Source organism: Sphaeramia orbicularis, chromosome 5, assembly GCF_902148855.1.
Source record: "Sphaeramia orbicularis chromosome 5, fSphaOr1.1, whole genome shotgun sequence".
NCBI lineage: Eukaryota > Metazoa > Chordata > Actinopteri > Kurtiformes > Apogonidae > Sphaeramia > Sphaeramia orbicularis.
In genome coordinates, this window is record NC_043961.1 from 54,683,409 (window position 1) to 54,699,109 (window position 15,701).

General features: G+C 34.5%; 1 protein-coding gene across 5 annotated transcripts in view; it reads left to right on the forward strand.

The window, feature by feature from the left end:
• Nucleotides 1–4,531, forward strand: part of magi3b (membrane associated guanylate kinase, WW and PDZ domain containing 3b) — a 425,096-nt gene extending 420,565 nt beyond the window's left edge. For 4 of the 5 annotated variants that reach the window (XM_030133522.1, XM_030133525.1, XM_030133523.1 and 1 more), the window contains exon 21: nucleotides 1,254–4,531. In XM_030133522.1, the coding sequence (XP_029989382.1) occupies nucleotides 1,254–2,341 (1,088 nt within the window). In that variant the 3' untranslated portion in view covers nucleotides 2,342–4,531. Of the gene's footprint in view, nucleotides 1–991; nucleotides 1,082–1,253 lie in introns of all 5 variants that reach the window. The other variant, XM_030133527.1, reaches the window with a different exon arrangement.
• The last annotated feature ends 11,170 nt before the right edge of the window (nucleotides 4,532–15,701 follow it).

The following is a 15,701-nucleotide window of genomic DNA, read 5'->3' on the forward strand; positions in this document are numbered from 1 at the left end:
TCTGTCAGTGATTTAATGGTTCAGGCTTTACAGGTTTAAATGCATACTTAGTCCATAAATTAATTTTTTTTGTAATGATTATGACTATGAACATGTTGTAACTGATTAACCTGGTTGTTGAATGTCACCTGTATTGATTTACATGTGCTTTCTTTAGTGGGTTTTATTTGTGTTATATTACGTTTTTGTTTGTTCAAAAATAATATTTGAGCTTTGAGACCCAATGTATCAAATATGATACAAAATTGAAACTCATACATGGAAATTGATATTTGAAAAAATGTTTGTTTTTTTTATACTTTATTTTTATCTCCACATTTTATGGTAGACAAAATAAACAAAAAAAAAGACAGACCACAACAATTAGAGCATCCAGGTTCAAACTCCAGACAAATTAATTACAGATAGGTTCAGTACAAATTAGAATAGGATTATATAGGTTCAAGGATTTCTTTGATTAATATACACATTCCATTTTTCCCAATATTTTTTTTTACATTTGTCAGTAGTGAGTCTTAATGAGAAGGTCAGTCTTTCCATGTCATAAATTTCATTCACAACATGTATCCAGTCCAGAAGTGTTGGGGGGCGGTCTTTGCACAACCATTTTCGAGTTATGGCTTTTTTTGCCGGTGTTAATAATATTAACAAAAGATATCGGTCAGAGAAAAAAATTGGGTTTTTTTGGTTGTTCAGAAGGACCAATAAAGGCTCCAGTTTCAAAGTACCGGAATTTTCTGTCAGTGATTTAATGGTTCAGGCTTTACAGCTTTAAATGCATACTTAGTCCATAAATTAATTTTTTTCTAATGATTATGACTATGAACATGTTGTAACTGATTAACCTGGTTGTTGAATGCCACCTATATTGATTTAAATGTGCTTTCTTTAGTGGGTTTTATTTGTGTGTGCTGTTTTTTTTTTTTATTTATTCATTTAATATCTAACCCTCTGCTTCCTTTTGGCTCTTCTTTTCTTGCACCTGATGCAGGTAGTACAGCTTCCTCCACTGTGTGCTACTACACTGAGCACCAACACTAACATCTTCACTGCTTTTACTGGCCTCTTCTCTTTTTACTTGGTAATTCTTGTCTTGTTTCACATCCTCCTTACTTTAATCTCCTCAATTTGTGTGATTTTCACCCCTTGTCACTCTAAATTTCACTTTATCACATAAACCGTCTGTGTGAAATATCTACTGTAACACTGTGCACATGCAGGGTAATCCACTAAAACGTCTTGTTCTGTTACAGGTCAACATGATCAGAAACTCATTTCACCCACAAGCTCTTCTGGAGAGGTGTTTTTCTCTGACACGTCACCCTTGTCTTCTCCATATCCCACTGGGGCTTCCATCTTTGTTTCCTCTCATTTCTCCAGCAAATTGAAACATTCCCGCAGCTGGAGCACAATATCCCCACAAGGCCGCAAATCCTTCAGCAGCAGGGGTTTGAGCTCAGTGGACGAGAGTGGCGAGTGGGCAGATAACGAGGCAGAAACACTTTCCTCCCCTACCGCTGAGCGTAACACCTTTTACAAGAGGACCAGGCCCGCAAAAGACTCTAATGAGCTAAGCAGCCCAAAGAAAACAGGGGAGACATTTTCTAAAGCCAAAGAGCAACCTCACGGTCCCAAAAAGACTGAGAGCCAGGAGCAGGAAGCAAAACTGAGCAGAAACAGGACATCTCCGACGCAGACAACAACAAAAACCACCAGTACTAGAAAGTCTCCACAAGCTGGACAGCAAGAGGCTCCAGTCCTGCAGCGCACGGAGCTTCGACAGAGGGGATTAAAGGACTTCTCCAGCAGAGAGAGCTTGGATCATGAAACGAAAAACTGCAAAGGGGCGAATCCTGAGATCAGAAGATGCACACAGGGAAAAGAAATTGAAGGGAGAGGGGAAAGAACAATGTCAGGCCAAAAGCACGAGAGTTTCAAAAGGAGGGTGGGAGAGACCCGATACCACCGGAACCCTCCTCGAATCAGAGAGAATGAGAAAGGCACAGGGAAAGACTCAGGGCAGAAAGATGCTAATGTCAAGAGCAAGCCCACAGAAGATCGGAACACAAGTAAAGACGCAGTCAAAAGAGACTCGCTATCAGCTTTTAAAGATATATGGAGAAGAAAAAGCTCTGTAGTTTCTCCTAGAGAGGCAAAAGGCAGAGAAGATCCATTTTCCAACTCCAAAGAGGACAATAGTAAGCAAGACTTTGTGGCCTCTATAAACAATATTCCAGGGGCTGTGCAGAGCCCAAAGGGACCTATTAGCCCCGGCCCTTGGAAAGTGCCAAGCTCAGCCAAAATCCTCTCCGAGGCAGAGGTCCTCCGTGACCCTTTGTGATAGAATATTGGATCACAGAGACTTGAGCTGTGCCATGGAATATTTAACAGCACCCTCAGTGTATTCTGTTTTTTTCTGAGCTCTTCCACATAAACAGAGAGGTGCAACATGGTGCCACTTTTATGAACTTTGGACCATGTCTAGATTTGTGTTTGGACATGATCTTTTTGGGAGTCCTGTGACATCACGTGGCATGTAGCAGCTCCCCTCTGCCTTGTCTGCTGCTTCAGCATATTTGATGTGGGACTCAAGCATGTGTGGCATGCTCGGGGCCATGTCAGAGAAGACATTATGAAATGTGAATATGTGCCAATCCCAGGAGCCTCCTGTGGAACGACTACCAACAGCGCTTCACCCATTACAATGCAATGACCCATATGCAAAGAAAGGAGAAAGGCGCTGGCCTCTCGCCTGTAGTAAACACCAAGTGTGACTGTCATCTAGGGTTTAAGTTTGCTCTCTGTCTAATCTCATTGTGGAATAATTTGTCTTTTTTCTTAAAAGTTTGCTCCAATGCATGCAGTCAGTCCCTCAGTTTGTTTTTTCTGCACGTGCTCTGAGCATCACTGGGGATGATCCTGTTTCTTGTTTATAATTCTCATTCTGAACACCAGGCATATTTCAGACACAATCCAGCAAGCATTCACTTTACTGAGGACTCTAGACTGTTCTATGGATATAGACGAGACTCTTTTCCATACAAACAGCATCATTAAAAAGACCAGAAACTTGTGGTTCCAGATCTTGTTTACCATGTGTATGATAACCAACTAGTGTGTAATTTATTGAGATAATAGATAGAATATATGTATATGTAGCTGTACCAAGCCACTCCACATTTTGATAGAGACTTCAAAGATTCGTCCCATGTTATTTGAGCTTTCACCATCCTTCCAATGTATTTCAGTGGTAGGAATTACCTTGGATCTTTGTAGTTCATGAAATGTATAGGTAATGTGCAAACCGCTGTACCAAATGTTTGCAATCGCTCAAAACGTGTCTCATTGTGAAATATAATATATACATATATATATATTTGAATGTGTCATGTTTTGCAGATTCTAACTTTAAAATATCTATTGAATTCCATTGCACTGCATCTGCCCTTGTAGCATAACAGAATGACAATGAGTTGTATTTAATTTGTGATGTTTACTTGCTACCAATGCATTGCCATTTATTATTATTATTATTATTATTATTATTATTATTATTATGATTATTATACAGTATATTTTATAAATCTTAATTGTTTCAAGCAAAAATGTTGATTTCTAGGTTGAAAATCATATTCTTGGTGGTTTTACCTTTGCTTATTGAGAAAAGACTATTGCGGGTTACAAATGTATGTATTTGTCTGTTGTGCTGTTTGATTATATGCCAGGGTAGCCAGAAGGACAATGGAGCTTAGCAAGTGATGTTGTGGTTTACTGAGATATTGAGCATGCTGCTGACTTACAGCACATTTACATAGATCACACCGATATTTGACCTGCTGGTTATAAATTATTAGATTAAAAAGAGAGAGAAAAAAAAAAAGTTAGGTCTGTGGAAAACACTATCCAAGTTTCATACATTTAGATGAGCTCAGGGAACACAGCATAGTAGCAAACGCGTGGTAAAGTCAATAGGTGTCGGTCAAATGGTTGGTATGGTTCCAGTCGTATATCTGAACTATTATAGTCTGTGATTGTACATTGGAGTTTTCAGGTTATAAATCACTAGAGGATGAGCTGTGAGAGCTGGGTTTTGTGCAATAGTTTGGTTGGTTGAGTCGGTAAATCCAACCCTGAGCATCAGGTACAGACAGTTCACCCTTTCTATTATATGTCCCCTGCACTGTTGTTCTTCTTTTATTTTTATTTTTTAATCCTTTTCTATCTCATCTCTGTATCATAATGTGGCCTTGCATTGCTTCATTAGAGAAAAAAAAAAACTTCTTCCTTGTGGTATCTTCTACATTATGTAGGACCAGTAGATGTAAATGTTTGTACATTGTACAGCACCTTTATAAATACTTGCTGAGTGCTGAGGGAGAAAAAAAAAAAAATAGAGGTATATTAAATCGCTCCATTATTTTTTTATGTATAAAAAAAGAGAAAATATTTACAATGAATTGAAAAGGATTGGCTATGACCTTGACATGGTGTTCCGTTCATGCACTGAAAAATAAAGTTTTACTGAAAACATGCTTTGGACTCTTTGTACTGAATCTGAATGATGTGTCATTCAATCATTGTGTTGCCAACATTGCGATAGCGTAAACGTAACAATTTAGGCATCATTGACAGACATATATCACACACCGTAGTCCTACAGTACCCTGTGTCATACAAAAAAGCAGCACAAGCCCCTGTTACTAAGGCAGACTTCCAGTTGTCATGGTAGCCAACTGCTTTTGACGACAGAGCGAGGAAAGAGCTTTGCTGCTCAAAGTAGATGCTTTTTCAATTACAAGGAAAGCTCAGAGGCATCTTGCGCTACAAATGCATCATGCCCATTAAACATCCATATTTAAAATATAGCTATGAATTATAGGGCCATATCTGAAAGAGAACATAAATGAAAAAAGCTCCATCAAGATGGTTTCAAATCCTCTATGAAATTTCAGTGCCATCATGAGAGGTATAAATGGGAATTATATAAGCTATTAATCTGGTTAAGTAGCCTATTTTACATAAAGCTGGAACACATGAATGGATGGCACATACTGCATTAAATAATGTAACTGCAAACCAGTGATTAAAAGCTGCTTGTTAAGGGCTCTACACAGCACATTTGTTCACGTTCACTCATGTAGAAGAACTCTTATGAACATCTGTAAATTAAAATCAGATTAAAGCACAAATCCCTGACTAAGATAATTATAGTCTGAATTTAGAACATTTTTGCAAAACCTGCTGTAAATGACAATATATTCATGGGGTTTCACTCGGTGTCTTCTGTTGTGCCTTTGGTCAAATTCATGCTACTCGACATTTAGATCTTTTTTTTTTTCCACATTAGGTAAATGAGCACCTTTTCGGTAGGTGAAGCAGCAACATCACAGACATCCTTTCATTAATGCTCTTTTTTTTTTTTTTCCTGCAAACACGGCCGAGGCTTTTATTTGGTTGTGACTTTAGTCCCGGTTTGGTTGAAGACTGCTCATTCACAACTTGAAAAGGTGGCGGAAGAGCAGACTAATGGCAACACAACAGAGGGTAATTGCATGTGGTTTCATAATGGAATATAAATGTGCGTATTTTCAACTCTCTACTTCAGGTACATACATTCAAATGATGTGTGGACCTGAAACTGACCATTTCACAGTAGGAAAAAAAAAACAAAAACGTAATGTTTAAATAAAAATAATGTGTCTTCATTTTCTTTTGTCTTAAAACAGTAAATCTGTTGCATTAATGTAAAAAAAAACAAAAAAACATGTAAAGTTGTCACGTGGTCAAAGGTTTGCAATGAAAGAGAAGTTGTCATGTCATATTAGTCTACTTATTTTTATAATTATGCATAAATAGAAAAAAAAAAAAAGGTCTTCTAACATTTATTCTACCACACTATTATCACAGTCCTGAGGCCTTTATGTGTGGATGCAGTTTGTCCTTTTCATCACTAGATGTCACTAACTTACAATGTAGTTTATCAACAGTTTGAGTAAAGGAGCAAATATGTGGAGTTGAGTGCTTTTTGTGTAAAGGCTGTTATTAGAATTTGCAAGAATTCATTTTAACAAGAGGGTTAAGAGTACAAACAGATGCCACATTTAAGTTTTTTTTCTTTTCAAACATGGATATTTTTGGCAACAGCAAATGAGTTATGTAAGACTTTTCATCCTGCAGTTTTGTGAAATGTGCAATGCTGTAAAAAAAAAAAAAAAAAATTAAAAAAATAAAAATACTGGAAAGTCACACTTGAGTAGAAGTACAGGCACCCTACCAAAAATTACTTTAGTCAAAGTTTAAGTCACTGGAATGTTACTCAAGTTAAAGTCTTTAAGTAACACACTTGTATCAAACAAATACATCTGATCGAGTAAAAGTCTCATTTCTGAAACATGATAATAAGAGAAAAAGCTCAAATTCAAGCAAGTTGTGTTTATTACAATCAGTGACAATCCATAGACAGACTTCATAATACTGTTTCCTCTCCTGGGATATTAGCTTGTTACTTGTTAATATGTTAAATTTCATTGCATATTCGGAATAAAACACTAAATCAAATCAAAATAAATGAAGACTCTGGTGCTAAAAGTACCGAAGTCACATTTTTGGACAATTCAAGTTGAGCATATAAACATGATGCATTTGTTTAGCTAAGTCCACCCTCTAAATATTTTTTAACATACTTATTTTTGTGATATTAGTACTTTTGGCACCAGGGTCTTCAAAAACAGGAAAATACCGGATTTTCGCAGAATAAAATGCAAATCACATAGGATAAAATCATGATCAATGGTGATAAATCACTTAAGAAAGGTTAAATAGAGGGAACTGAGACAAAATTAGTATCAGGCATTGAAGGCGTGGGTGCTGTGCCACTCATCCCTGAGTCCATTTTAATTTCGGCCCTAGCATCCAGACCTGCAAAGACACCAAAATACCTTATGTGTTCTTTTCTTGTCTGTTTGCATCGGGATTGGCACAATAACCTGTTATGTATGAAATGAAATGGTACATTCATTTTCTGCTCCGTAGTTGTGTCATTATTAAACTGCTGTCTTTGGTGTGATCACTCCAGAACTCCAGAACTTTCATTTGCTTTCATTTGCTCTGTATGAAAAGAGAATTTATCATCGCTTCACTTATTTCAGTCTTAACCTGTTTAACCCTGACCATATTTTCAGGGGAAATACGCCTAAAAAGACATACCCAAAGTAAATGAAGAATTACTTATAATACTTATAATAATAAGGTTCATGTGGATGTTCTTGGTGTCTATGGACATTTAGAGACCTCACAGAATCTATTCCTATTGTCTAAAATATTGTATCTATTACTATGCCTGAGTAAACTGTAACAAACTAAAAGAGAAATTAGAATTTTTTATCTTCGCCTGCTTTTTTCGGCTGGATTGACGATGATATGCATAAATTAATTGTTCGTGTCGGATATTTTTAATAGCGTATATTTCACCCCACAAAGATTAAAAATCATGTTTGAACATTAAAGTTTGCACTAAAATACACTTTTGATGTACTTTTATTAACATTAGGGTCTAAACTTTGAGCGAAAGTTGAAAAAAACATCCATTGTCCTGATTTATTATATTTTTATAGTAGATGAATATTAATAGAATTTTTTCAGCCCGCGGGCGGGCTGATAGGGCTAAAGGGGTTTTAACTATGTCTTGACAAAGTCTTAAATAAACATTGACATTTACTTGCCTCGGATGCGGCGCTCAAATGGAATGAAAACACATATATTATTTTCTGAAAGAAACGATCAACTGTAACATCTTCCTATAAAATCTGAAAAGTAGAAGCATAATGTAATGTCACAACCTTATCTTGGACCAATTCCATTAGCATTTTTGCAGGAAAAGGTGGAATAATTCAGAAATACCACCATACACCATTAAGCGTAATGATACATTTTTTGGAAAAAAAAAAAAAAGAGGTACCATATAATCATGAATCATGAAGCTACTCATTTGGAAAGGCTATCATTGTTTAATACACATATACAGGGTGGGGAAGCAAAATTTACAATATTTTGAGGCAGGGATTGAAAGACAGTGTATGACCAATTAGTTTATTGAAAGTCATGAGAATTTATTTGCCACAAGAAAATTTACATAATAGAAAATGTTTTTATTCTACACTTCCAGTCAAAAGTTTGGACTCACCTTCTAATTTAAATGGCAAGAGATGGACCTCAGATGCCCAACAAATGCTCAGCATCACTGGGAACTCCTTCCAGACTTTTGGAAAACATTTCAGGTGACTACCTCATGAAGCTCATCGAGAGAATGCCAAGAATGTGCAAAGCAGTAATAAAAGCAAAATGTGGCTATTTTGAAGAATCTAAAATATAAAACATGCTTTGAGTTATGTCACATTTTTTTAAACTGCATCATTCCATATGTGTTCATTCATAGTTTTGATGCCTTCAGTAACAATCTACAATGTAAATAGTCATGAAAATAAAGAAAAACCAGGTGAGTCCAAACTTTTGATTGGTAGTGTATGTGTCCTCCTTCTTTCTCAATAACTGCCTTCACACGCTTCCTGAAACTTGCGCAAGTGTTCCTCAAATATTCGGGTGACAACTTCTCCCATTCTTCTTTAATAGTATCTTCCAGACTTTCTCATAATAATTTTGCTCATAGTCATTCTCTTCTTTACATTATAAACAGTCTTTATGGACACTCCAACTATTTTTGAAATCTCCTTTGGTGTGACGAGTGCATTCAGCAAATCACACACTCTTTGACGTTTGCTTTCCTGATTACTCATATGGGCAAAAGTTTCTGAAAAGGTATGGATAATAGTGTTAGGTATGATTATGACATCAATATATGTTTGGTTTCAAAACAATTGACGTAGTGCCTGCTGAGAAAAAACAACTAAATGTTCGTTGTAAATTTTGCTTCCCCACCCTGTATATGTCCTACTAACAAAATGGCACCACAAAGGTTTTGCCCCCCTTGGTGGTACCACTACCTGGCCTGGCCCATGGACTATTAACTCTAACTCAATATTAGCAGGATAACTGAGATTACCTTTCAAATGAAAAAGATGATATCGATAATTCCCCATAAATACTTTGCTTAAAATTCTTAAAATTCCTTTTCATATCCTCCTGAGACCCAGTAAGTAAACATTTTCACCATTTTACATTAAATAGTTGCCTTAACTGGAAACAGCATGATGCAACAGTTCTGTCAGATACATTTTTATTTATTTATTTATTTTAAATAATGTCCTTTTCAGGGGACTTTCTTTTTCCATTTTTTTTAACCCTTTCATGCACAAATTATGAGAACCTCAGCCAATATTTTTTTCTTGAGTGTTTTTATTCCTCTATAGGCATGAAAAAAAAAACCAAAAAAACAATGTGATTGAATTTTTTTAATGAACCTATTTTTCATGGAATTACAAAAATGTCCACTCAGCTGGACATCATGCATTTAATTTTAGAAGCAAAGAAACATGTATTTACTGATACACTATGAGGTAAAAACATTTTTAATGCTGCTAATTTGATTTTTTCTGACATTTTAACAATACCTGCATATAGATATGGGGAAAAAAACAAAACTGTCAATTACAGTTTAATAACAATTAGCTTTTTTTTTTTTTTTTTTTTTTTTTTTTTTTTACAGTCAAACATGTTAGTGCAGATCAGATTTATCTAGAACAGCAAATTTACAGTAATGGTATGAATTACAGTGTATGGGATGATATATAAGCGTCCACTGTGTTGGCTGATATGGAACTAATCTAATCTGATCTGCACTAACATGTTTGAGTGTAATGCTTGTTATTGTTGTTAGACTGTATTTTTTTTTTTTTTTTTTTTGGGGGGGGGGGGGCATATTATCTCCATAAAGTGAGTAATAGCTAATATTGAAGTATTTTAAAATGTGACAAAACACCAGATTAGCGACATTTAAAAAAAATATTTCATAGTTTTCACCCAGCATATCAGTAAATACATGTTTCTTTGCTTCAAAAATTCAATGCGTGACGTCCAGCTGAGTGGATATTTTTGCAACTCCATGAAAAATAGGTTGATAAAAAAATGTCAGTCGCATTGTTTTTTTCATGCCTAAAGAGGAATAAAAACCCTCAGGAAAAATATCTTGATAAGGGTCAAAACACGGTATTCAAAATATTAGAGACAATTTAACCCACATTTTTACTTTTAATTCATTTTTGCTTTAGTTGGACCATAAGGGATTATCCAAAAGAAGAAGATACTTTTTCGTGAAATAAACATTGGAATGGCAATCAATTAAAATTTGCTCTCTGACAGGAAATTACTGTTTTGACCCATTAAGGTTCTCATAATTCATGCATGAAAGGGTCGACCTCCTGAGACCCAGCAATGCATTTTTGTCCTCTGTCGTGGACAAGAGTTTCACAGCTTTACTTTAAAATAAAAAATTAAAAAATGTCCACTGAAAAGGACATTATATAAAAATAATAATAATAAAAAAAAATGTATCTGACAAAACTGTTGCATCATGCTGTTTCCAATTAAGGCAATTATTTAATGTAAAATGGTGAAAATATTTACTTACTGGGTCTCAGGAGGATATATTAAGGTCTTAAATGATCAGATGTTAACCCAACTGATCATCTATGGGAGATTATAGACCAGGGGTGTCAAACATGCGGCCCGGGGGCCAAAACCAGCCCACCAAAGGGTCCAATCCAGCCCACAGGATGAATTAGTGAAATACAAAAATAACACTGAAGATATAAAAAATCAAGGATGTCAAAATAAATTTAGTTCAATTCCATCTAGAGTGGGTCAGACCAGTAAAACACTATCATAATAAAGTATAAATAATGAAAACCACATATTTTTCTCTTTGTTTTAGTGTAATAAAAGTAAAATTACACAAAAATGTTAATATTTACAGACTAGCCTTTTACAAAAAATATGAAAAACCCGAACAAGTATGAACAACCTGAAATGTCTTAAGAGATTTAAGAGTAATTGTACCAATATTCTGTCTGTTATTAAATGTGTTTGTGTATTTGTAGAGCCACTGTGATCTGTACGTTGTGATGAACATGTAAAAATGAGAAGCTGAGGCCAAATAATGGCATAAATTGTTAAAATTGCACTTTTTTTCTTAATAAATTTCATTTTGGTCATGGTTCATGTTTTTCCATATTTTTTTTAAAAGATAGTTTGTAGATGTAGAAATTTTGATAATATAATCTTACTTTTTTCACTCTGAAACAAAGAAATTAGACATACAAATTTTGGAATTGATATTGTTTATGTATTATTATTTTATTATTTTAACCCTTTCGTGCACGAATTATGAGAACCTTAGTCAATATTTTTTTCTTGAGTGTTTTTGTTCTGCTTTAGGCATGAAAAAAACAATGCAAAACTTTTTTTTTTTTTTTTTATGAACGTATTTTTCATGGAGTTACAAATATGTCCACTCAGCTGGACACCATGCATTTAAGTTTTGAAGCAAAGAAACATTTATTTAAAAATCATCATCAGAAAGTGATATACTGTGTGAAAACTATGAAATAAAAGCATTTATAATGCCGCTAATTGCTTAATTGCTACTGTTTTCTCACATTTTATCATACTCTAATATTAGTTATTACTCATTTCATGGAGATATCATCCTCCTGATACCCAGGAAATGGACAGTTTTAGTCTTGATTGGAAAGTGCATCATGCAACAGTTTTTTCAGATACATTTTTAAAACTATTTTTATTTATGAAGTGATTTTTTTTTTTAATGGAATGTCCTTTGCAATGCACAGCATTTTTATACTGTCAAACTGTCAAACTTTTGTCCCCTACCGAGGACAAAATGCATTGCTGGGTCTCACGAGGATATGCAAAAAAAAAAAAAAAATTTGTTTGTAAATTACAGTCTAATAAGAATTAGCAATTGATTTACACTAAAACATGTTTCTGCAGATCAGTTTTATGAAGAACAGCAAAGTTACAGTAATTGTATGTATTGCAGTGTTTTGGATGATGCATAAGAGTCCTGATATAGAACTAAAACAACAAAACCCATGAATAAACAATAGAACAGCTGTAGAATAGCTGTCCACTGTAGTGACCAGCATGCATGAAAGGGTTAATGATTGAACCCACTGCAGGTCATATTGGGCTTTATGTGGCCCCTGAACTAACATGAGTTTGACACCCCTGTTATAGACCGACACGTCTCCACAACACCTAATGAGGGAGTATCTTCTGTAAAAATCTGATTCATGACTTCAGTAGTGTTTATACGCTGTAGCATCAAAGCCAAGGTCCAATCAAGCTGTTCTGCAGGACCTCTATGTTGGGTTTTCCTTTAACTTCACGCCTGTGTTTGTGTGTGGACGTTTCTGGAAGTACGTCATAAAATCCAGCTTTGTTTTACATCACATTTTTCTTTGCCTGAGCGTGAGAACAGCAGGTGAATTCTAATTAAAGTTTACACAGCTCCATATTGTCTTCATTACCAGGCGTGCGGAGAAGCAGATGCATTCTTCTAGGTAGGTTGGTGAGGAGGGAGGCGTCTCATCGCTGTCTCAGACGGTGTGTTTGCAGAGATAAGAGAAAAGCGGCCCATGCCAGGGCTTTTCAGTTCTTTGAAAATGAAAACTGTCTCGGCTGGCAAGCATGAGTTACCAAGTAATGCGAGTTTTTAAATACCTTAAAAGGACATGTCTGTGTTTTTACAGATCAGATTTTATTGGCTGAGGTATTTTCAACTCGGTTCATCCTAAACTAAACCCAAAACTCCTTTATCTTACTTCTTAAATCTTACTGATGCAATAGGCATTAACAGAAGTATCCAGTGACCCGTTCAAACACACTTAGAGCTGCAGAAAACAGCCCCTAAAGTTTGCTTTTTCTTTGTTGCCAGGTTTCTGTGTAATGCGTCTGACTGTTTCTTAGGCAACTCTGGGTGGAGGCAGACGACGGCCTCTGGTATGGGTGGTGGGGTGATCTCGTTGGAATTTACCCCGGAGTGTGTGTGTATGTGTGTGTGTGTGTGTGTGTGTGTGTGAGGGAAAGACGTACAGCTCCTTCATCACAATGGAAAGTATCCATGACAATAACACAAAGCTGGAAAAAGACTGTTTGTAATGTAATGTTTAGTGTATTTATACTGTCTCCACTTGTTCATTATTACTGTGATGATCAAAAACATTATCATTACTATCATTTAAATTAACAAAAGTCATGTTCTATTCTTTTTCTCTTGTATCAAATGTGTATAAGGGTCAAAACACAGTATTCAAAATCTCTCTGAGAGGACATTTTAGAGACAATTTGAAAGATTAGTGTTGCTAAATGACCCACATTTTTACTTTTAAATTCATTTTTGCTTTAGTCGGACCATAAGGGATTATCCAAAACAAGGAGCTACTTTATATTGAAATAAATGTTAGAATGGCAGTTAATTAAAGTTCACTCTCTGACTGGACATTACTGTGTTTTGACCCATAAACAAGTTAAGAATAGAATAGAATAGAATAGAATAGAATAGAATAGAATAGAATAGAATAGGCTTCCCCTGTTGCAGAGGGAAGAGGGAAACCCCTTTGTGTTTTTTAGATTAGTTTTTTTTTTTTTTTTTTTTCCTTTAGGACACACCCAGCATGTTTCCACTTACTTGAGAGACATCCCCACCACTTCTCCCCGGAGGTGGGACTAGACTGAGCTGCTCTAACCGGTACATTAGTTTTTAAATAGACGCTCTGGTCTTATAAACCACATGCTGAAGTGACCTGTACTTCACTGATGTTTCTTGTTTACTATTAGTTCCGCCCTCGTTGCCTGCTTCTGTCCCGATTCAGTTTAAAACCATTGATCAAGTTATTTTAAAGAATGTGATTTCCTGTTCAGGCCTTTCAAAATAAGATATGTTGACGCATATTTCTGGATTGTATAAAGCTCTAATGTTTATTAGCCTACTTATTATGTCTGTGTCTGCCACACACTGACTGCAGTTTTATGTCCAGTTTTTCTTCTGTTGTAATTTTATTATAGCCTACACAAAATACAGTCAGCATTCTGACTGAAAATTTCAAAAGATCCACCCTGTGATCGAACTTTACAGTACCATAGTCTGATGACTGATAGACCCATAACTGCTTGTTTGTTGCTTTTATAATAATAATAATAATAATTATTATTATTATTATTATTATTATTAGTAGTAGTAGTAGTAGTAGTAGTATTTTTAGTGGTAGTAGTAGTAGTAGTATTTCATTATTATCATTATTATTATTATTATCATTATTATTATTATTGTTAGTAGTAGTAGTAGTAGTAGTAGTGGTAGTGGTATTTTATTATTATCATTATTATTATTATTATTAGTAGTAGTAGTAGTAGTAGTAGAAGTAGTAGTAGTATTTCATTATTATTTTTATCATTATTATTATTATTAATAGTAGTAGTAGCAGTAGTAGTAGTAGTTGTAGTAGTAGTAGTATTAGTAGTGGTAGTGGTATTTTATTATTATCATTATTATTATTATTATTGTTAGTAGTAGTAGTAGTAGTAGTAGTGGTGGTGGTAGTCGCAGTAATAGTAGTAGTAGTAGTGGTAGTAGTAGTAATAGTAGTAGTAGTAGTAGTAGTATTTTATTATGATTATTGTTAGTAGTAGTAGTAGTAGTATTCTATTATTATTATTATTATTAGTAGTAGTAGTAGTAGTAGTAGTAGTAGTAATAGTAGTGGTAGTGGTATTTTATTATCATTATTATTATTATTGCTAGTGGTAGTAGTAGTGGTAGTCATAGTAATAGTAGTAGTAGTAGTAATAGTAGTAGTAGTAGTAGTATTCTATTATGACTATTATTATTAGTAGTAGTAGTAGTATTGTTTTCAGCTATTATAAAATAGATGACTTTTATCATAACCATTATGTGTATTCTACAAAAATATAATTATCATAGTACCTTTTCTTGACAGTGTCTTTAAGTACTTTGCGATGCTACAGTAAAAAGCAGATGTAAATGCAAAAACAAAAGAGACCTAGATCTAGATTAGATGGATTTAATCTTGGAATATATTGAAGTGCAGGAGTTATTTGTATAACCAAGAGAACATGAGTATAGCGATGGTGAAAGCTGCTTCTGGGAACAACAGAAAACACAAACAAAATTATGTTCTCACACTCAGTATAAGGGTAATCAGTGGAGATAAAAGCAAAAAGAAAAAAGAAAAAAAGAAAAGTGCACTATGTTAGTTAAAATAAATATAAATATTTGTAATTTAAATTAGCTAAAACAGTTATTTGCAAAATATGAAAATTTTAATGTCCATAAGGGTAGAAATGAAGTAATCTTCACCTTTTTCCTTGAGCATTGTTGTAGTATTTAATATTTATGTACTTATTTATTGTTTATAGTGTATTTATTTTGATTATTTTATTGTTTTTATGACGTGCAGCATTTTGGAAATGTCCTTTTTTTAAATGTGCTATTTAAATAAAGTGATTTAGATTGAATTTTTCTGCTGTTGGTCCATTTTGAGGCTGCACAGTGAATAAAACCACATTTTCCAATATAAATAAAAATTGTACTTTCAACATAATGAAATTATTTGAGTGAGTTTTAAAATTAACAAACAAAACCAAAAATATTTCTTATGGCAGTTTGACACTGTGCTTTTATTTTGTTCCCCATCCTTACTACTTCCTGT